The sequence below is a fragment of the Phycomyces blakesleeanus genome (genome assembly GCF_001638985.1).
Source record: "Phycomyces blakesleeanus NRRL 1555(-) unplaced genomic scaffold PHYBLscaffold_22, whole genome shotgun sequence".
In the NCBI taxonomy this organism is placed as follows: domain Eukaryota; kingdom Fungi; phylum Mucoromycota; class Mucoromycetes; order Mucorales; family Phycomycetaceae; genus Phycomyces; species Phycomyces blakesleeanus.
Window position 1 is genome coordinate 406,608 of NW_017265155.1, and position 21,860 is coordinate 428,467.

Genomic DNA, 21,860 nt, shown 5'->3' on the forward strand with positions numbered 1-21,860 from the left:
TCCAAACCTTCCCCTCTCCTTTTAAGCTTGCTTCTCTTTCGAGACAAAAGGATACCTCATTATGCAAATCCATCGTTTCCTCACGGCATCTCGTAACGCCGTTCGTGCTACCCGCGCCAACGCTGCCTCCCTTGCTCAGGCTTCTGGTAATAACCTTTATTTCAGTCAACGTGCCATGTGCAAAAAGTCCATTGTTTTGATGATCGTTCAAACTTTTTTTAGCCCGTACCTACGCCACTGCTGCCGTTGCCACCGCCACCCCCGGTCAGATTCGGTATGTACCCTATTTAAATTTGACGTGTCATCCGCATGCAATGCTGACTTCCACATTCTATATAGTTCCGTTATTGGTGCCGTTGTCGATGTCCAGTTCGAACAGGACAACCTCCCCGCCATTTTGAACGCTCTCGAGGTTCAGGACCACACTGGTGGTCGTCTCGTTCTCGAGGTCTCCCAGCACTTGGGTGAGAACACTGTCCGTACCATTGCTATGGACGGTACTGAAGGTAAGACCAAACAAAAAGGAGAAAAGCCACTTTCTCGCGTCTTGTCGCGTTTCTTCGATTACTTACTTTAACTTCTAGGTCTCGTCCGTGGCCAGAAGGTCGTCGATACTGGTGCCCCCATTACCATTCCCGTCGGTAAGGAGGTCCTCGGTCGTATCATCAACGTTATTGGTGAGCCCATCGATGAGCGTGGTCCCATCAACGCCAAGTCTTCCCGTCCCATTCACGCTGAGGCTCCTGAGTTCGTTGACCAGTCCCCCACTCCCGAGATTCTCGAGACTGGTATCAAGGTCGTCGATCTCTTGGCTCCTTATGCCCGTGGTGGTAAGATTGGTCTTTTCGGAGGTGCTGGTGTCGGTAAGACTGTGTTGATTCAGGAATTGATCAACAACATCGCCAAGGCCCACGGTGGTTACTCCATCTTCTGCGGTGTCGGTGAGCGTACTCGTGAGGGTAACGATCTTTACCATGAGATGATGGAGACTGGTGTCATCAAGCTCGAGGGTGAGTCCAAGTGTGCTCTCGTCTTCGGTCAGATGAACGAGCCCCCAGGAGCCCGTGCTCGTGTTGCTCTTACTGGTTTGACCATTGCCGAGTACTTCCGTGATGATGAAGGTCAGGATGTGTTGCTCTTCATTGACAACATTTTCCGTTTCACTCAGGCCGGTTCTGAGGTGTCTGCCCTTTTGGGTCGTATTCCCTCTGCCGTCGGTTACCAGCCCACTCTTTCCACCGATATGGGTGGTATGCAGGAGCGTATTACCACCACCAAGAACGGTTCCATTACCTCTGTCCAGGCCGTTTACGTGCCCGCTGATGATTTGACCGATCCCGCCCCCGCCACCACCTTTGCTCACTTGGATGCCACCACTGTGTTGTCTCGTTCCATTGCTGAGTTGGGTATCTACCCCGCTGTCGATCCCCTTGACTCCAAGTCCCGTATCTTGGATCCCCGTATTGTCGGTGACGAGCACTACAAGGTCGCCACTCAGGTTCAGCAGATCCTCCAGAACTACAAGTCTCTCCAGGATATCATTGCCATTCTTGGTATGGATGAGTTGTCTGAGGAGGATAAGCTTGTTGTCGAGCGTGCCCGTAAGATCCAGCGTTTCTTGTCCCAGCCTTTCGCTGTCGCCCAGGTTTTCACTGGTTACGAGGGTCGTCTTGTCCCTCTCCAGGATACCATCCGCTCCTTCAAGGAAATCTTGGACGGTAAGCACGATGGTCTTCCCGAGACTGCTTTCTACATGCAGGGTGATATCAACGATGTCATCAAGCGTTCCGAGGAGCTCGCCAAGGAGATGGGTGGCCAGTAAATACTCTATAAATTAAAAAAATAAAAACATGGCCAGTAACGCTTAACAAGAAGCCTAGTAATTGATTGTACTTTTGCACTGGACCCTTTGCATTAAAACAAAAAATAAAATAAACCATAAGAAAGAACGTCAGAATATCCTTGTGTATCACAATAGAACCATAAAACTCTTATTGTGTTCCCATATTAAATCTTCTTGGCTTATTTTGGGCCTTATTTGTATCTGGCAACAGAAATAGTCTTGTTGTTGATTTACTTGTTTTGCTTTTTTGTTTACAATCTACAGACTTTTTGTACCCCAACCCTTCTCTTCTCTTCTCTTTCAGTTATGAAACGTTTATTTAAGTCAAAATCAAAGTCTAGTCGAAAAGATCTAGTAGGATATGAACCTCATCAACCATTAGATTCAGCCGCTATTATCCAAGGCGATACGAATCATATCCCCCTAGACCACAATAGACAAGCATCAGGCAATAGATTACAGAAACAGCTTGAACAAGCAGCCAGAGATATGCCATCCAAAAGACAATCCCAACAATTTATTCAACCACCACTTGTTATGCCAAAACCAATATATGCTGTCCCACCTACTCGCGATATTTTGCGTAGTTACGAAGCGGACAAGACCCAAGTTGAACCGGTGCTTCCCATTGTACGTGAAGAACCAAAGTCTTGTACGAATAATAGCAACTTCATTGAAGCTGTGAGTGAAATATCATCTTTCGTTGGATCTGACAAACGCCAGTTAACAACATCAGATTCACCTGATTTGAAAATGGGGAACGTTAGTTCTAGTAAAAGAGGTAAGCAATTTAATCAAAACAACAATGAGAATCACTTGGATTTAATACATTGTGTTTCTTTGTGATATAGCCCCTGATACGAATGAACTATACTTTTTAGATAGTATCCAAGGTCCACCCATTGCTAGTAGTGTTGAATCCAATCCTATTTATGAATCCGCCGTCGAATCACCCGATTCGACTGCCACAAATAGCAGTAAAATAAACTTGTCCAGATCATCAATCCAGAGTCCTTCTCTTCTAATCCCTGAGCCGTCCTTATCCCAGTCAACAAACCACCACATATCCCCAAAACTCTCGAACAGTACTCCGTCTTCTTCTTCCGTTAAATCATCGGATACTCTAAGTGCTAGCAAATATCGCTCTGATAGAGTAAATATGCTAATGGGTGCAAAGAATCGCAAAAGCTTTAGTTTGTCACCCCAAGCACTTTCAATATCAACCGAGAGGTCCTCAGATTCTTTGGGTCATGTTGATACCCAGGATAGTTTGCAGCAGAATAACAATGACGATGATAAACCAATTCTCAGTCAATTACAGATTAATGTCGATCAATTTAATGATATTCCAAGTAGTTCATTTCCTCAAACCAATCCTAGAAGGCTTAAAGGACAGGCTCAGATATTGCAACAAGAGAATATCAAAAGACGACAGCCTGAAGAACCTAAAAAAAGTCCTCTTGAAGGTTTCGAGACTCTCCAACGACAAGTTGAACAGATGCAGCGCCAGAGAGAGCGAGAACAAGAGGAATGGAAGGAGCGTGAGACAGCTCACAGATTACGCGAACAAGCCATGCTTGATCAAATTAGCCGAACACAAGAGCAACTTATGAAGGCACTTGCTCAAAGCGGAATTATCAACAACAATGTACAGCAGACTCCTGTAGCAGAAACAAACGGAAATTCACAGCCAGTTCCTAGCACTTTTTCACGCCAAAGGCCAATTAATGATAATTCAAATTCTCAGCAATCGACGCCTAATAATCGGCATTTAAGACAGCAACCACACCAGAATATCCCTAGATCCAGACCCACTTCTGGGGATCGTGCGGGTCCTGAAGACCCTTCTCTAAGAAGAAGACCTTCTCAGCCATCCTTACGCCCTCACTCGCGTCCCAATTCTGCACAAGACGACTATTTTACATATCAACCTCACAATGACCAAGATGATGATGTACGATATCAGCAACCTATAAGTTCTGGGCGACGACCTCCATCAAGAAGAACAAGTGAGCGTTCTTTGAGAGACCCCCGCCCATCTGAGCGCTCACCGTATTATGATTCACCAAGGGATCGACCTCCTCCGCGACAAGGAAATGGAGGTCGCCAACGCCGAGGCAGTTTATTTGGCGGAGGCTCTAATCAACATCGTTCAAGATCTGTGGAGCCATTTTGGGATGAGACACATTATGTAGATAACCCAACTCCTGTAGAAACAGGGTATAGTCATCACAGACCTCAGGGACCACAAAATAGTAGGCCGAGATCGCGAAGGAGTCATTCTGTAGAGCGGGCTGCTCCTAGTAATAGGCAGATCTACAATAATTATCCGGGTAGAAACCAGGAAATTAGATATCCTACACAAAGTAACTTAGGCTATTATCCATCTTATCCACCTTATGGAGATCATGGTGCAGAGCAATATGGATATGAGACAGCTTATTACTCCCCTACTGGTTTACCCGTTATGCAGCCGCTCTACTCTGAAGAAGAAGCCTGGGGAATGACGCACTGGCCAGGACCAGAGTATCCTATTGTCACTACTCACGAAGGATATGTTCGTCCACCTTCTATGAGACCTCGGTCAAATAGTCGACGAGAGTACCAACCAAGACCCCGTTCAACCCATTATTATAGAGCTGAAGGTCATGATCTGAATGGCTATCATTAGAAGGAGGTTTATCTAACCAGAATTCTTTTTAATGAATGAGTGCACACATTCTTGTATATTTGTCTAACCAAGATAACAAAATAAAAACAACTGCATACATGTTGCTTAATTATAACATGCAATATAACTAGGTTTCAAGCAATCTATTGTTGAGAAACTTACCGTATAGTATTGACTATTAAATACAAAATAAAATAAAATAAAATAAAGTAAGATACCATCGATACTTGTTGCATATCATTGGCTTTCAAGTTAATTATGAGTATGTCTTTACCGATGAATTTTGGGAAACAAAGAGTATACGAGAGAAAGGTAAATATGTAGAAATATAATATATCTGTGCTAACTTTTATTTTTGTGTGTTTGTTTATATATATATATATAAAAACAATGTTATACAACCGAATCATAATCGGTGGGGTGATGATGATGGATAGACATTCCATTATCAAGGAGTTTTGGTGCAGCCCACTTATGTCTATTGATCCAAAAATCAGGGACCATCAAGAAGTACCTGTCCATAGCCGCTTTGAACCTCAACCGATATTGACGCGGTGATATGATTGTTGGTTCTTTGCCACCACCACCCAGAATACCGGACTCTTTTACCCAGTTCTCTAACTTCTTATCCCAAGTAAAAGTACGAATAAAATCTATATAAATGGATCAATGAAATGTTTCATGGAAAGAAATAGCTGGCATATAAACTTTACCAACGATGCCAACCACAAGCTCTTGATTTTCTTCATCTACACCAACAAGCAGCGAATAATCCATGACATCTAACCGTGAAAGGAATAATGTATCATTGTGAAGACAGTCATTGAGCATTTCCTTTGCGTGTACACGTAAAAAGAGAGGAGATTGGTAGACAACTATAAAGCATCTTTTATTAGTATGGATATCAGAAAAGAAATATTTTCTCTTACGCTCGACCATGTTTTCGTCTAAAAGAACTTCGTTTTTCTTTCCAGTCTCTTGGACATGCCTATTCCGCATAGATCCCTTTAAATCAAATATCTATATAAAAATATAAAATCAGACTATCCCTTTCGCTTTAAGATATATATATATATATATATATTTATATAATATTTACCTTTTTTACTACACGTTTATAAAACAGGTTCTCCATAACCAAGATATACATCCTAGTAGATTTTCCAGTTGCAGTATTTTTAAAACCAATGCGATAGAGACCAAATATTTTGCAAAGAACAGTAGGAAGCTGTAGAGAGGATATCATTAGTTACTTATGTTTATACGGATGTATGCTCACTTAATTACCTCGTGAAAAAAAGATTCGGCCATGTATTTGAAATAAGCAGGAGCAATTCTTGAGAAGGTATCCATTTCGTACTTTGGAATTTGCTTAATTATGAAACGATCATCTAAAATATTCTGTTAGTCGATGTCTGTCTCTTTTGAGCAAATTATACTTACCTTTAGTTTTCAAAAACACAGAACCAGATTTACCACCAGAAGAATCCCATTTGCAGCAATTCACAAGTGAAGCGATATAGCTTTCATCACACCCACACTTGTGGCGTAATGCGTCAAATTGCTCGACAAAGAAAATTTTACAGAAAAACTTTGTTGTGCCATCCGCAAAGTCTAATTAAAAGGTATAATATAATTAGTAGTTATTCAGTATCAGCAGTAGGTATGCTTACAATTTTTTATATGACTTCCAGAATTACTCAAAAGAGTACGCTCAGCCAAGAAAGGTGCATTTGGAGCCAAAGGATCGACCATAGTGTCAAGTGTCATCTTTTCACTCTCGCCTGAAAAGCTGATATCATCTGCATGGTCGTCTACATAACTTTCGGGGTATTTCTCAGAATGATTATAACCTTGGCCGTAAATATGACTTTCTCCATGACTTTCTCCATGACTTTCTCCATTATTATCCGCAGAGTTCTCAGCGTGACTAGCTCGGATTTGTTTAAGCTTCTCTCTGTAGTCAGAGCAATCAAGCGAGAACGCAATAATGGTACTTGGCTCATCTTCCCCAACAATTATGTTTGAGCCTGGAAAAATGTGCTCAATAGGCGATCTATACAATTGAAAAAAAAAATGCGAGTTACTCATTTGCATTTCTAATACCAACGTTCTATTATATTTAATAAATAAAAGTACTTACAGAGGGTACTCTAGAGGAACCAGGTTTCCAAGACCCTTTTCAGCCAGCATATTTGTAATAGTCTTGATAAACGAATTGCGTTCAGGGCCACTGCTCGATAATTCAGTGTTTGTGGAATCTTTTTTTTTGTATAACAATATCGTGTTAGTTGAAGAGCATGTCCGGTATGCACTTTAAGTTGCATTGCATATAATATCCCTCTTCGACATATCTTTTACTTTTAGCCATTTACCTATCATGGTCAACGTTCCAGTTTTGGCAGTTTCAATAGTGGATCCACTTTGAGTACGACCAAGTCTAAAGTCGGAAATTGTTTGTTGAAGCGGATCATTCAAAGCTTTGTTTGTCGGTTTGGTATCTTCTAAATCTAGACTAAGGTGTGGTAAGCTTGAGCTGAACATTTGGAATTGCTCGCGATTGAAGCGTCGAAGTTGTTGAATATGAGGAGGATCAGTCTCGCGCCCAAGAGATTCGTCATATTCATCCGTTCGGGTTAATGAGAATCCGTGTGACATTGATGTATATCGCTCATCATCGTCTTCAACGTCAGTCTGATCATCGATATCCGTTGCTTGGAACTCATCATCCGATTCTTCGCGTACAATATCCTTGATTGTTTTGTAGACTTCAATTGACGATTTACTTGGCAAATTCTGTCGTGCATTACGCGCTCTCAAGGTTGATGCCAAGTTCTTTGAGAATCTAATGCTCCGATTTACCTGAAGTGGTACCTGTAGAGTAGCCATGCCACTGTTACTACCATACCTAGGCTTTTCAGTGCTACTTGAGGCTCTTCCGTAGTTAAAAGAGGTATTATGCTTATCAAGTTCCCTTCCTTTATCAAAAGGCTCAACTACTCGTGGTCGTGTTCTGTTGTGGGAAGTACTACCTCGTTCAGTAGATCCCTTGTATCCATAACGGTATCCGCTCAATGGTAACTCCTTCTTGACTGGGACTTCAGAATTCAACGAAGTACGCGAACTTGATTCAGATGGAGAGATAGTAGTATCCCAAGGATGTTGTCGAGGTGACCGAATGTCCTTTGAGCTATTTTCCTCTGAACTTTGTTTACTTTGTATTCTCTTTTGTCTTTCATTCTCCAGTTTCTGTCGTCTTGTGGTAGTACGAGATGCTTCTGGAACAAACTGAGAAGTGCTAATATGATTAGAGACTGGAGGTGGGGAACTCTTGGACTTGGTAATTGCACTTTTAGGCAACAACTCAACTGCGACTCTTTTACATGCATCCGCAGAAATTAAAGTCAATATTCCTGCATGACGGCCCAAGATAGAAGTCTCTTCAAGCTTAGGCAAGACCTTCTTTATTTTAGGCTCGTCGTCTTGGTCTAAAACGCTTTCTTGCCATGATGCGGATCTGATTGGGTTGTCTTTCATCAGTTCAAGAGAGAGACGCCGTGCAACACTAGGATCAAGGACCTGAGAAGAAACGTCGTCGTCGTCGTTCTTGCTTTTGTCAATATTTATGGAATCCTTGTCTCCTGCCTCTCGTCGCTTGACTGCTTCAATTTGGTCATCATGCATCTTTTGCAAGAGAGACTCAAAACGAATCTCCTCTTCAAGCCATGGTGCTGCAGTTGTGGGCGACTCCCCTAACAAAGGTTGTTGCTTAAAAGAAAATACAGCGTCTGGTTCTTGCTCGACTATTGATTGAAGACCTGAGACACCATACGCATTGGTATCGTACTCGTCCAAACCAACATCGAGCAAGGGTAAATCAGCTGCTTCTGTGGCACGTTTTGTACGTAAGTCCAGGCTGGCGACAGGCATTGATATCATAGTTTCGGCAGGCATCATGCGTCTGAAATGGCTAGCGGTCAATCTACGCAATTCTCGTTCAGGTCGAACATACTGTCGAACAAATTCAAGATACTTGAGATCCCATTGATACACACACATCTGGAGGTAGAAACGAACTTCGTTGAAGCATAGTATGTCAGTAGCAACTGTCTTGGCATAGACAGCTTGGAGAGACTGTAACATCTGTTTCTTTTCTTCATTGGCACGGCGTGATAGATCTTGTAGAAACTCTTTGCATGAATCGACCATGTTTGGCTGTACAATATCAAACATAAAGTTGCGATTGCGTTCAACAATGGACTCATAAAATCGTGCAATCTTTCCACGTGCAGACTCAAGTGCGGCGTCTTTTGCAGCGCTCAGGCATTTGGGATTGAGGTATAGATATGTAGGTGGCACAAATACATCAAATGGTTCAATACTTTCGTGGTTGAAACGTACAGCAAGCCCATTGTAGCCAAAGTAATGAACGTGATCGCGATACATAGTATGAGGACATTGATCAATTTTTGATAGTGGCTGCTCAGATTGATAGAAGATTAGCTCAAGGAATTTTCCAAATGAATATTTCCAGGTATTTTCTGACATCGGAGTAAGTGATGTGTATAGGGCACAGTGCTTGCAGTAGCTCCATGTCATGATCGTGTTTGGAGCCAAAGGCTGAGGTGATTCAAAGCGTTGAATTTGGACAATAACCCTGTCACTACCATGAGCATATGCTCGGTAATGTTCGAGCAGTGTTCTATCACACATACTTGAAGGACAGAGACCCGGTGAATCGTAAGCCGTGTCTACAATATACTGGCCCAAGGTCATGTCTGACTCAGAACGATAATATTCAAACAAACGCATCTCTGGGCCCTGGCATGGTACAGTAGTCTCTGTGCAAATACTTGTCGAAAGAACAACAAGCTGCTGGTAAAAAAATGGCGAGAGGGTATCTGTGGTTGTATCTATACATGCTTCAAGTGCCCGCCAGCGATGGTGATGTTCTTCAAGTATTTGATGGTAGTCGAGGTCGCCATTGAGAACTGGCTCGAACGCGTGGATATATGCTGGCATGTCTGTTAATGATGTTGGTAAGGGTATAGCAAGTAATGTCTCTACTGATGGTTGGTTTAGCTTTGGATCTGGGTTATAGTGGGCTATTCCTTTTTCAATGAGGGCAATCATTCTCATCTGCGTCTCCTTGAGTCGCAACAGCAAGTATGGTGGAGGGAATCTGGCCATTGGAGACGCAGACAGCGTAACATTCTTATATTTTGTAACTATATCCATCATTGGCTTTATCCTTTCATCACTCTCCATATCTCTGATTTTCTTGATCATAATTGCTTTGGCTGTGGCTGCTTCTGCTGCCGCTGCTGCTGAAGCCGCGATTTCCGCAGCGACATTTGCGGGCACGGGTAAGGCTGATTGACCTTGCTTTGGGACTAAAGTCTCTCCGTCCATCACCGCTGGCTCTTTCTTTTCATTAAAAGTCAGGGAGATATCAACAATGCGTGGGTCGGGTATAGTCACACCATTGACATCCTTCTCTTCACTTTCTGTTGCTTCCTTATCTTCAGTTGGAAGCGAGGCTCGGACGACGTTCCGCATCTTGGCAAAATCACGCATCAGAAATGATTCGAGCTTGAGGTTATGAACAACAAACACCATAAAGTCAAGAATACGCTTAATTACTCTCAATGTCTCTACACGGCCACCTCGAAGGATGATAGTTGCACCAAGATCAGGCGGACAATCATGAAACATCAAAAAGGTTTTACGTCGATTAGGAATCCATTCGTGAACGTGTGTTCTTGTCTCAAAAGTGCCACAATGCCCGAGGGTGAGCTCCTCTGTATTGAGTTGAATAAACGATGGGATAATGCTGGCTCCTGTACAACGTGCCACCGCATCGAGAACGCTTAGCTTTACATTGTAAACGACCACAATATTGGCCTTTACCAAGAAGTCAAGGGCGAGACGGGAGACATTTGAGCTTACGAGTACAATAGAGGGCTTGAGAGCAATGATTCTGTTGACCAGTTTTTCTAGATAGTCTTTTTCTTGGGCCAATACAGGATCGATCGGCTGTAACTGTTGCTCTCCTTTCGAAGTGTCGCGAGACCATTCAAGCGGAAAAAGAAGAATAAGGATTTGTGGGTTAGTTACAGTGCGGACCATATGTTTGTGAGCTACATTCTTGGTACACACAACACCCTTGACATAAAGACTGTCTTTGGGCTGTCCTCCGGCAATCTTCTTTACTTTAACATAGTGGCGGATATCAATCTCATCACCGCCCCGAATGTCGGGATTCACATTGTCCGACACCTTGAGCAGTAAATTGATTAAGACCTCTTCCCATTGAGTACGGTTTTTAACCACTTTTGGATCAGCCCGATTAAGCATGTGCCGTAACAAGCGTCGAATGTGTTCAAGTGAAGCTGCGTCAAGCTCAATACTCAGTGGTACAGATGCTGCGCGACGATGACGAGGTGAGAAAGAGCTTGCGAGGGCCATTGAACGCATACGCCCAAGATCTTGTGCAGATTGGCTGTTGTGTGGGTTATTCGTTATATGTGGAATTGGAGCATCAGCTAGAGGAGGTGAACTAGGGGTATCGGGACTGCTAAAGTTGTCATCGACAGTAGCTGTGGTTATTGGTGCATTGCGCATAAGGCTCTGAGTGCGTGCTCGAATTGGACGAGCAGATACTCCCGACATGCTCAGTCGACGTCTGATGGCACTGGTTCGTTCGCGAGTCCTCAGATCGTCTGTACGCTTCATTCTTATTCGCTGCTCATGTGCATCTTCATCACTTGCTGTACTCTCTCCTTTACCAGAAAGAGATCCATTTGAGCCCAAAATATTGCTTTCTTCATTTGAAAAATGGTTGTGGCTATTGCCAAGAAATGTAGATGTAGGCCTTTCAGTGTTTCCACCCAAGAAATTTAAGAGATTTCTAGGACTCTTGTCCCACTTGCGAGGATCATCATCTTCATTATCTGAGCCTGCAAAGGCAAAATCTGTGGAGAGCAAAGTACCGCCTCCTCCGTCTACCAAAGGAGAACTCATTGTAAGCGAGTTGCGACGGAAAGGCACAGAAGATCCTGTCTGTTTGGCTTCTAGTAAGGCCTGCTGACTGGTGTCTATTCCTAGCGAATTCATTGTGTTCGTACGAGATCGCTGGCGCAGTAGAGTGTTTGTAACTTTTAAGAGCTTTTTAAGATTTGTTTCAGGCTCAAGCTGACGTGGAATATCAGGGTGCTGATAATAAGGCAATGAAGATGGTGATGCTGATGGCATCATACCGGGTGAGCCAGCGTAGATCCCACTAAAAGAAGAAGCACTGTTGTATGGCGGAAGTTGCTCTCTAGAAGGGATCTCAAGTGCAAATGTCATAGCATCTTCTCCTCCGTAATCATTCTGACGGTGGTTCTTTAGAGTTGTTGGAATTTGCATCATTGGCGCTGAAGACAATGGTTTCTGGTCTGGCATCACTGGAGCCATACCTACAATAGTATCGAGGTCGGCAGAATTGCGGTTTCCGGCATACATGTAGGCTTCCTGCATTGAATCGGCGTCTTCTTGCTCTTGGGCTTCTAATTTTGAAAAGCAGAAGTTGCACACTCGTACTTGTCCATTTTGACTGATACGTTCTCCTTGGATTATGTGGGACGCGCACTTGGCACAAAAAATTTGGCCTTTGAGACAACAACAACAACAACAACAACAACAATAAAATCAGCAATAAGGTTATATCTCAACAACAAACAAAACTTACCACAAATGCGGCAGTGATGTTTGCGTCGAAACAAATTGAACTGGCAGCTGCATTCAAAGCACTCCTTGCACTGTTCGTCTGGCATCCAATAGTCCTTGTTTGGTTTTTCTCCACGCAGTCGTCCGATCATACGACTGAGTGAATTAGCATTTGATACTGAAAAATTTGTCATCACAGACTGTGTATCACTGTCGCAAGAAGATGTTTTGGTGAGCATATTTCCATATGGAAGAGAGTCGATAGATAGGCGAGAGATAGGTAGCGGAGATGAACCCATAGCTATGTCGTTCGTATCCGGCGATCTTGCGGGGCTAGTTTGGGCTGGTCTTGTGAAATGAAGTGAGCCAGGAGGAGTAGGTGAAGTGATAAATAATTTGTGGTTGGTGTTGCTGTTTGTATTGGTACTAGTACTGGTATTGGTATTGGTATTGGCATTGGTATTGGCATTACTGTTGGTATTGTTACTATTACTGTCGCTAGGTTTTTGGTTTTCCACAGGCCCGAGTGAGGCGGACAGGATACTAGTTGGTCGAGAAGAGGATGTTTCGACCCGGCGTCGGTTATCTTGTAGATTGTTGATATCATTTTCATTTGCTTCAAAAGTTTGGTCGGTTGAAGGAAGACGGGAAAGTGGTCTTTGTGAAATTGTTTGAGAGTTTGGGCCAGAAACTGCCGTCTTGAATTTGGAAAGTAACTTTGATAAAACACCTTCTTGATCAACCTCTGGCTTGGTCTCGTAAAAGTTGAATGTTGTTAATGTCGACACATCGTCATACTCAAAACGAGAGATGGTCGTCGTCGGGTTGTCTGCTGCCATGACGTCTTGGTCATGCAGCGAACGAAAGGGGAGAGTCAAAGCAGAAGAAAGGGGTGTTCGCTCTAAGTGTCAACCCAGAAGATAGACTATTCGCTCCTCGTCTTTCTTATGAGAAAATAAGCATGTGGTGTAACCCATATTGAAGGACATCATCTTTGGTTATATAGATACCATGACAATCTTCCTTTTCCGTTCATAGATCTTATCAACACAGGATATTGTATATATTGCCACTGGAATTATTTTTATATTTCTCAATGACACATTCTTCCTTATTACGCTCTTGTCCCTTTACACCCTTCGATCTTTAGCTTTCTATCAGATGATCAACTTCATATTCGGAGTGTGAAATCAATCAAAGTGTTTTTGAGGACGTGGGGCGTGTTCTTGTTCCTTTAACTCCCTACTCAATTCCACCAGAAATCTTACAATGACTACGTACGTGGTGAATTACTGCTAGATAGCTTATATGAATTAAACGAAAAAATACATTTGAATTGACGCGTTTCCTATAGTAATCCTCCCAAGAATACTCCAATCACCGTTTCTGAGCTTGCCAAGTGCAATGGAACTGATCCCTCTAAACCCATCTATGTCGCAATCAAAGGAGATGTTTTCGATGTCTCCAAGAACACCGATGCTTATGGCCCTGAAGGAGGTTACAAAATTTTTACTGGAAAGGATGCCTCAAAGGTAAGGAAGTGATAATAGTATATATACCCTGGACTGTGAAATTGGATACAAACGCTAATCATGGTAAATCAAACGTTTTCAGGCACTCGCTTTGTCTTCATTGAAGCCAGAAGACTGTATTCCCGATATCAGCGAATTAACTGAGAAGGATCTTGTGGTTCTTGAGCAGTGGCACGCTTTCTTTAGCAAGCGCTACGATATTGTTGGCAAAGTTGTCCCAGACAACTAAACCGAGTAAAATAAATAAATACAAAATGTTCATATTTAATATGGTGTTTAAAGTCTTTTTATATATATATATTTTATAAATGCTTAATTGACCAAAAAGAAAAATAACGACACACATATAATATATGTATGACAATGGGTGGATGAATGTTTAAATGCGTATGAATAGGATGATGCATTATTCAGAAGTAGTAGTATAATACAACTAGAAAAATCTATGCCAATACAGCTTCTGATTCCTTCAACTTCTTGGCTTCAGGATTTTCGGTGGATTCTGACGAACGTTTCAGTGTTGCTTCGGCTTCTTTTAATTCCTTTTTCTTTTCACCCTTGGACTTTCCATGGTCAGCAGGAAGTTCAGGTCGGAAATAAGGCTGATAATAATAGAAAAAAAAAGATGCGTTGAATTAGGGTGATAGGTTTGAACCCTTGGGTTATCTCTTAATTACCTGGCATCTCCAGTAACCATATTTTCGGATACCCTTGATGTCTTCTTGGCCAGCCAATTCGGTTTCTCCAACTCTTTCACGCTCTTCTTCTAAGCGCTTTTTCAATTCCATGGTAATATCCCAAAACTCTTCAAACTTGTTAGCCTTTCCGAGACGTGCTCTCAAGTCAGTGTGGTGGGGTAAGCTAGGCTGGAGTATCTTGAACAGATGGGCTTTAATGATACCGGTGCGCGTGGGGCACAAATCGCGGCAGATCTCGAGGTATTCTTGTGCCATCTCCCAGGTACACGGTGGCATGTCCCGCTTGGCAAAGATAGCTGGGTTATACAAACTTCCCTCAGCACTCATGACACCATCTGCTCCAGTATAATCCAAGCACTTTTGAACATCTTCGTAATACAAAATATTTCCGTTGGCAAACACAGGCACCTTGACTGCCTCTTTAACAGCCTTAATTTTGTCCCAATCAGCCAAACCAGTATTGTGACCTTTTTGTTCTCTCAAACGGCCATGGACAGTGATTATCTGTGCTCCGGCAGCCTCGACCATCTTGGCATATTCTACTGTCTTTTCAACGGTAGGAAACACCCGGATTTTGGCAGTGACTGGAATGGCAAGTTCCTTGTGCAAAATTGAAATCATGTCCCGGATCAAGGTCCATTCGTCCTGTAAGAAGGATCCGTAATGACCTCTTTTCGCAATGTGTTGGGGACATCCAAGATTAAGATCCACACCATCACAGTCATTCTCTACAAGCTTAGCTGCCTGCAACAAGATCTGGGGGTCGTTGGCACAAAACTATCATATATGTGCATAAGTAACACATCACTTTACAGCCAAAAGAAAAGAAAGAAAGAAAAAGACATTATGTACCTGAACAATGAGGGGTCTGTCTGCTTTGTCTGTGCTCCATTGCTCTTTACGATACTTGTGTCCCTGTTCGGGATCACTAAATAGTCTAGCATGGAACATTGGTGTAAAGCAGAGGTGTGCATCGTAACGTCTACTCAAGATTCTCCAGGCCTGTTCTGACTGATCTACCATTGGTGCCACAACAAACCGAGGGGACCCGAGGGCTTTATAGAAGTCATAGCCGGTCAGCTTGGGGGTATCGGGTGTGTTTGTCATGGCAGAAAGGGAGACGATCTCAAATTCCACTAACCCACTGAGCTTGTCTTTACAGATACACAGCAGTCACTAAACACCAATCGGCTGGATTCATTTCCTTGTATTGATTTTCTATTACAAAAAAAAAGTTTCTAATTTTATAATTAAAGAAAAATGTGTCAGTTACAATTATAGATTTTATTTAGTAAAATCTAACTCTCTACGTTATATATAAGACAAAGAAATTAAGTTGATATGGTTGGTTTTTTATTTTTTATTTATTTTTTTGAAAAAAAAAAAAAACAACAGATATACTCACACATCAAAGTGCAATATTATATGTGAAATCCAACTATTTAATTTTCATTTGCCGACATCTTTTTGCTACTTTACTTGTAGCACATAAAAAATAGACAGGTTAGTAAGAGTTTTTTCTAAAGTACGCGTCTAATTCCGAAGTGATGGAATTTTGCTTTTTTGATTATACGACATTAGGAGAAACAAAATATTTAAACACCGCCGCATTTTTTTCTGTGTAGAAGAACTGCTAGCCTCACAAAAATGCCACGCTCCCAGGTGTTTTTAAATTACTAAAAACAGCTTAGACAGTTTGAGTTTCAAACATGCCCTGAAATCTACCAAAAAGACTGGGCATTTGAAATTCAAATTAATTATTTTATTTTATTTTCATTTTTATTTTTATTTTTATTTTTGCTTTTTTTTTACGTTTTCACTTAGTCTTTAATTTTTTATTATTTTTTGATAACAAGTAATTGACCCTCTTATTCCAATTATAATTTTACTTAAATATTATACTGCATTGCAATTAAGGTATCTGTGCTTGATTTCGGATTAGTATCTCAATATTAGAAAAAATAGATACTGGGAGAGTTTTATTTATTAAAAAAAAAAAAAAGTTAAAATGATATTCGAGGTGTTTGGAACTGATTTTGGGTTAGTATTTCAATGTTAGGAAAGTTAGATACTGTGAGAGTGTTATTTATTAAAGAAATAGAATAATATACATATATCAATCGATAAAGACTTTCTTTTTCTTACTATTCAATTTGCCTCTCTTAATATTTGTACCTCCGCTGTGCCACGTCTGGTACTCAAAATCCACCCACACACACACATAAATCTACCCAGGCGAACATAGATCTACCCAGGTGCGCAAATCTACCCAGGCACACATAAATTCATTCGGACACACATAAATCCACCCACACACACATCTTTTTTGTGATGAATTCATAGACCTATACAAATAATAAATTAATAAATAATTAGCATACTTTTTGAAAGTAGAGCTTTCCTCCTCCCCTCAAGTTCTATGTAACTCTTCGCTATGAAAAGTTTAGCGACTATATATTACAATTAATGTGTAAAAATAAGTGGAGCAGTTTATTGAATAGATAGTAGACTTTAAGCGATGTGGTTGTAAAACGGTACGAAGATTTGCAGAGAGTTTAAAGGCAGACAAGTCATGTGCTAATATTCCAAGTTTTTAAAGATATAGATAATATTTATAAGCTCTCGTTACTAATCCTGTTTTTTTTATAAGAAAAAATAATGAAATAGCAGAAATTTTCTTATTGTTATTGTTATTATTATGAGGTAAATTTATAGGGCTTTGTCACTTACAAAAGCAAAACTGTTATATTAAATTAGCCTATTGTCAGTTTTATTAAACCGAGTTTTAAGAGTGTATTATTAATGCTTAAAATCCATATTACACTTTTTTATATGTTATTTATATATTTAAAAATGAAAGGCTTGGGCTATGAAACGATTAAGGGCGATTTTGGCAAAATTGACAAATACCGCATATTCTGTCAAGACAATAACGTCTTTAGCTGTAAAGTAAATGATCAATAATAGGTTCATAAACTACTTGGAAAACATGAGGGTTTTTATTGTCCTGTCATTTTGACCCATTTTTTTATAATAATAATAATAATAATAATAAAACCTTTCTTAAATTATTAATGACAGAAGCAATACTATACTTCTGACGCAATATTGATACACGCGTAACGGATTTTATATGTAAAGTCAAGGGCTCAACAAGTTTCAGCACTTAGCAGAAAAAAAAATATATAGAAAATAACAGAGAGATAGAATATATAAATATATATTGGATAAAGCATTCGGTATTCTTACATTCTTTCTTTCTCTTTCTCTTTCTCTTTCTCTTTCTCTTTCTCTTTTTACTTCTATCTCTATCCGTTTCTAGTTTAATCCCCTTTAATGGCCGACCCGTTTAACCCCCCTCAAGGAAGAGGTGACCCAAACTCAAGTGGGTCTCAGGCACAGGCTTCACACGAGACAACCCCTCTGTTGGCTGATAGATCAACTGTATTGGCTTCAAAGCAGACATCGTCTACTGGTCTCGTTTCTACTTTAAAGTCCATTGCGCGTAAATATTGGTTTATTCTCGGTCTGGGTGTAGCCATTATTCTGGCCGCACAGTTCCCAGATGTTGGAAGAAAAGGAGGATATATTCGAGCTGAATGGTCTATCAAGTGGGGTGAGAAATATATATATATATGTGTGTGTGTGTGTGTGTGTATGTGTGCGTGTGTGCTGTGTTTCGTAATGAATATAAAGAAGTCTAATATCCCCAATATATATCAGGAGCGGTAATTTTGATCTTCCTAATCTCTGGGCTGTCTTTGAAAACCCAGACTCTGGCAGAGACAGTACTGAGAGTACGCCTTCATATGCTCATACAAATTATCAGTTTGGCCATCATTCCTTTCTTTGTATTTGGACTTGTACTACTGCTATTCAAAATACAATTGCCCATCAACTCACTGCTCTTGGTTGGTGTGGTCATCTCAGCCTCGACACCAACAACTGTGTCTTCCAACGTTGTTATGACTGAAAATGCCTGTGGAAATGGTGCTTCTGGTAAAAAAAATGCTTTAAAGCACATATAAAAGTATATAATAGATAATATAAGCAAAGACAAATCCAAAAGAAAAAAATATTTACAATATTAAACTTTAGCTCTGATGAATGCTGCTCTTGGCAATGTTTTGGGTAAGATTTTTTTTGAAGTTGTAATAACTGTACTAATTTTTTTTTCTTCAGGTATATTTATTTCTCCTCTGCTTGTATCTGTCTTCCAGGGTCCTCTTTTGAGAGCCACGCCAGGAGGAGACAAGGATCAGGATGGAAGCAAACCAATTGACTTTGCTCAGGTGCTTACTCAGCTGGGTCTGACAGTACTTGTCCCTTTAATCGTTGGTCAGATCATTCAATGGATATTCCCTACTCAAGTTGCTCGAATCAAGGCCAGATGTTACCTATCTGAAGTCAGTAGTGTGGCATTGCTGACCATGGTGTGGTCAGTTTTCTCAGATACGATCTACGCAGGATCCTTTTCCTCCATCCATTCAACCGATATGTTAATTATCGTAATCTTGAATGCAGTACTTTATATCTTATTCTCTGTCCTTTGCTTTGTCCTGGCACGTCTTCCTCTACCAGCTGGTGTTCGTACCCCTTGGTGGATCGAACGTTTCCGATATTCTCGTGAAGATACTGTGGCTGTCATGGTGTGTATACTCTTTTTTTTTATAGTCAAATATAAGATCTAACCTATAATGATCTCACCCCTATTGTGTTTAGTATTGTGGTGCAACAAAGACAGTGGCCATGGGCGTACCGTTGATTAACGTTATTTACCAAGATGGCAACCCTGGCATGATCGGTGTACTCTCGACACCTTTGTTGATGTACCACATTGAACAATTGATTCTTGGAAATATTGAAGTGGAGATCCTTAAGAATTGGGTTATCAAAGGCAAGATTGCCGACGAAACTCTAGTGACAGCTGCTCGCGACGAAGAAGAGCGCGACGCTTAATTTACACTTTTATACAGCTAATAAAGTATATTATATATATATATATATATCAATCCTTATATTTTATATTATGCTCAAAGGACTCTCCAAATGGCCCTGTACAAAGAAATTGGAAGAGAAAGAGATAGATAGATAGGTATACTAAAGGGTCTATAGGAAACCCCCAATCTTTCAGGGTGCCATGCCCATGCATTGGTTCAACGGTCACAGACAGCGGTCACTCAAACGGGTACAATGGACAAGGAACACGCCAGAAGACGACATGTGTTGGGTACCTTTCAATCCACATCATGTCAGCATTACCTGAAAGTTCAAAGCCTCCTACACGTGCAGAACGCAAACATTGCTGGAAATTACGTGACGAATACTTTACTTGTCTCGACAAGATCAGCATCATTGACCCTGCTATTGTCGACAAGGATCCTTCCAGAGCTGAAGGGTGTCTCGACAGCAAAAAGAAATATGAAGACGGGTGCATGGCTAGCTGGGTAACTGTCGGATATTTATATATATATATTACTGCTATTGCATATATTGGTAGTTAACAAAACCATGAAAATCCATTGATGATCCTACAGGTTGAATACTTTAACAAGCGCCGAGTAATTGATGTACGACAGAAGCAGTATTTGGAGTTCTCCGAGAAGATGTCTGGAAAATAGAATTTGTGTACTTTGAAAGGAAACAGCTTAATAAGAGAAAGAAAGAGAATAAGAAAATAATATACTTGCACATAAACAAACACTACACTATACTGTATTACACTACACTACGCATGCAGAGACGGACAGACAGACATACAGACATACAGACATACATATATATATATATATATACATAATTATTGAGAGATTTCTAGTGATTAAAACGATGGGTGTATTCATGTATTTGTAAGAGAGAAAAGAAAACAATCAGTAGACCATAATATTCCTAGGTTTAGTTTCATGAGCTGTAGTTTTGGGGGGGAAAAGGAGCTATTAGTTTCTTCTATATACTGGTCATCAACTCAATGGTTCCTTGAAAAGTAATTCAAACGATTGACTTGATGGTAGTGTGGTTGATCAATTGATCAATAAAAAAAAAGTATTTCAGGCAACTCTTCTCCATTCATTTCACTCGCCGAAGAACCGTCCCACCTCCTCGTCTTCACCTATACTATCAATGAGAGTCACACGAACATGCTCCTGCAAAAGACTGGGTGTGGATGCCAATCTCTTCCTTGGGCATTCCATCAGAATCATCTAATGAGTATACCTGCCAAGCGAGACGTATTACGATCGCTCGATTATCTACTCTACTGTCACTTTGTCTATCTTTATTTTCTCGATGCTAGTCTTTTCCTCTTTTGTATCCGTATGTTCTTACAGCTGGTAAGTTCACAACTGGAGCAAAATTCCAGCCGCCCTTGTATGTTGTCTCTTAACTAGGCTCGCAGCAGCTTCTTTCCCCACGCTCATTCGCACGCTCATTACGCACAGCACTTGGAATTGTAACAGCAGGATACTTAGGATGCCTTCTCATGCATCTCACTTTTGAACCAGGTCAACCTGGAATCCTTATTGATTTTATTGGAAACCGTAAGTATATAATATATATTATTTTTTATTAAATACTTTGTAAGCATATTGTTTTTATTCAGGTCAATATAATCACGCTTACTAACTCGCTTGTTATATATATATATATATCATAATATCGCTCCCACAATAGAACAACTTCCTACTACTATGCGATTAATTACCTTGGACAGTGTCGTTTATATTGGGCAAATTATCCGGATCTTCATTTCATCCAGTTTATCCCAAACCCTTGTCAACTCATCTATCGCAACTACTTTAGCCGTACCACCAGCCCTGGTTCCTGCGCTAGGTTCTGATCGTATCACACTAATGCTACCTTCTGAACGTACTCAAAATGAAGAGAATTGTGATGATTTGTTTTATCATCCCGGACTAGTTGTCGATATTAGTCTAAGATCTTCGGTGCGTAATGTGATGTATGCGGATATGGAAGATCCACACACAGCAAGAGATGGATCAGATAGACTACCAGTATAAAACAAAAACAAAAAACAAAGGAAAATAATGGTGATAGATATTCTTTAAAGATAAGGTATAATATGTCTTTGTGTATGTATGAATATATATATATGTAAAGAAGAACACACACACACAAACATGTATGTACGTACTCCTGCACGCCAATAATGATAATAATAATAATGAAGGAAATGGCTCATTTATACCCTGTGTCTAGGATAAATACATATGTTACATCTTTTCTCTTTTTTTATTATTCTTCTTCTCTATACGTAGAAGCTTAAATAATCTATACAAAAATATACCAAGTACTACATCGAGAAATATCACAAATATATTGTATTTGAGTCTACACACACACACGCACACACATTCATCTTGTTACTTCTTTAGTGTGAGATTATTCAT

At 40.6% G+C, this 21,860-nt stretch overlaps 7 protein-coding genes across 7 annotated transcripts; 5 read left to right on the top strand and 2 right to left on the bottom strand.

Annotated features, from left to right (window-relative positions):
• Window positions 1-55: 55 nt before the first annotated feature.
• Window positions 56-2,121, top strand: PHYBLDRAFT_188399 (hypothetical protein). Its single transcript, XM_018439496.1, has 4 exons — window positions 56-146; window positions 223-274; window positions 340-506; window positions 585-2,121. Exons 1-4 carry the CDS (start codon window positions 62-64, stop codon window positions 1,820-1,822), a joined length of 1,542 nt encoding a protein of 513 aa, XP_018287276.1. The 5' UTR covers window positions 56-61; the 3' UTR covers window positions 1,823-2,121.
• Window positions 2,122-5,060: 2,939 nt separating this feature from the next.
• On the bottom strand, window positions 5,061-10,946 carry PHYBLDRAFT_95976 (hypothetical protein; the record flags this gene model as incomplete). The annotated part of the gene is made up of 11 exons (XM_018443937.1): window positions 5,061-5,167; window positions 5,228-5,389; window positions 5,444-5,534; window positions 5,614-5,742; window positions 5,802-5,905; window positions 5,958-6,128; window positions 6,338-6,570; window positions 6,658-6,775; window positions 6,950-8,152; window positions 8,420-9,899; window positions 9,972-10,946. Coding segments are annotated over 11 exons (4,773 nt in total), but the record flags the coding sequence as incomplete, so codon positions are not given.
• Window positions 10,947-13,471: 2,525 nt separating this feature from the next.
• Window positions 13,472-14,022, top strand: PHYBLDRAFT_127081 (hypothetical protein). The gene is made up of 3 exons (XM_018429144.1): window positions 13,472-13,501; window positions 13,579-13,756; window positions 13,839-14,022. Exons 1-3 carry the CDS (start codon window positions 13,494-13,496, stop codon window positions 13,983-13,985), a joined length of 333 nt encoding a protein of 110 aa, XP_018287278.1. The 5' UTR covers window positions 13,472-13,493; the 3' UTR covers window positions 13,986-14,022.
• A 396-nt stretch (window positions 14,023-14,418) lies between these two features.
• PHYBLDRAFT_116388 (hypothetical protein) lies at window positions 14,419-15,561 on the bottom strand (the record flags this gene model as incomplete). Its single annotated transcript, XM_018428518.1, has 2 exons — window positions 14,419-15,231; window positions 15,307-15,561. 2 exons carry the CDS (start codon window positions 15,559-15,561, stop codon window positions 14,419-14,421), a joined length of 1,068 nt encoding a protein of 355 aa, XP_018287279.1.
• Window positions 15,562-17,790: 2,229 nt separating this feature from the next.
• PHYBLDRAFT_172495 (hypothetical protein) lies at window positions 17,791-19,413 on the top strand (the record flags this gene model as incomplete). The annotated part of the gene is made up of 5 exons (XM_018436813.1): window positions 17,791-18,070; window positions 18,178-18,453; window positions 18,553-18,585; window positions 18,637-19,103; window positions 19,177-19,413. 5 exons carry the CDS (start codon window positions 17,791-17,793, stop codon window positions 19,411-19,413), a joined length of 1,293 nt encoding a protein of 430 aa, XP_018287280.1.
• A 290-nt stretch (window positions 19,414-19,703) lies between these two features.
• COX6B (cytochrome c oxidase subunit 6B COX6B) lies at window positions 19,704-20,075 on the top strand (the record flags this gene model as incomplete). The annotated part of the gene is made up of 2 exons (XM_018439768.1): window positions 19,704-19,901; window positions 19,992-20,075. 2 exons carry the CDS (start codon window positions 19,704-19,706, stop codon window positions 20,073-20,075), a joined length of 282 nt encoding a protein of 93 aa, XP_018287281.1.
• A 516-nt stretch (window positions 20,076-20,591) lies between these two features.
• PHYBLDRAFT_66791 (hypothetical protein) lies at window positions 20,592-21,470 on the top strand (the record flags this gene model as incomplete). Its single annotated transcript, XM_018441687.1, has 3 exons — window positions 20,592-20,820; window positions 20,841-20,990; window positions 21,124-21,470. 3 exons carry the CDS (start codon window positions 20,592-20,594, stop codon window positions 21,468-21,470), a joined length of 726 nt encoding a protein of 241 aa, XP_018287282.1.
• Window positions 21,471-21,860: the final 390 nt, after the last annotated feature.

Coding starts and splice junctions, on each gene's coding strand:
- PHYBLDRAFT_188399 (XM_018439496.1), top strand. CDS start 62: ATGCAAATCCATCGTTTCCTCACGGCATCTCGTAACGCCGTTCGTGCT. Junction 275..339: donor GCCACCCCCGGTCAGATTCG/GTATGTACCCTA, acceptor CATTCTATATAG/TTCCGTTATTGGTGCCGTTG. Junction 507..584: donor TGCTATGGACGGTACTGAAG/GTAAGACCAAAC, acceptor TTTAACTTCTAG/GTCTCGTCCGTGGCCAGAAG.
- PHYBLDRAFT_127081 (XM_018429144.1), top strand. Junction 13,757..13,838: donor CTGGAAAGGATGCCTCAAAG/GTAAGGAAGTGA, acceptor AAACGTTTTCAG/GCACTCGCTTTGTCTTCATT.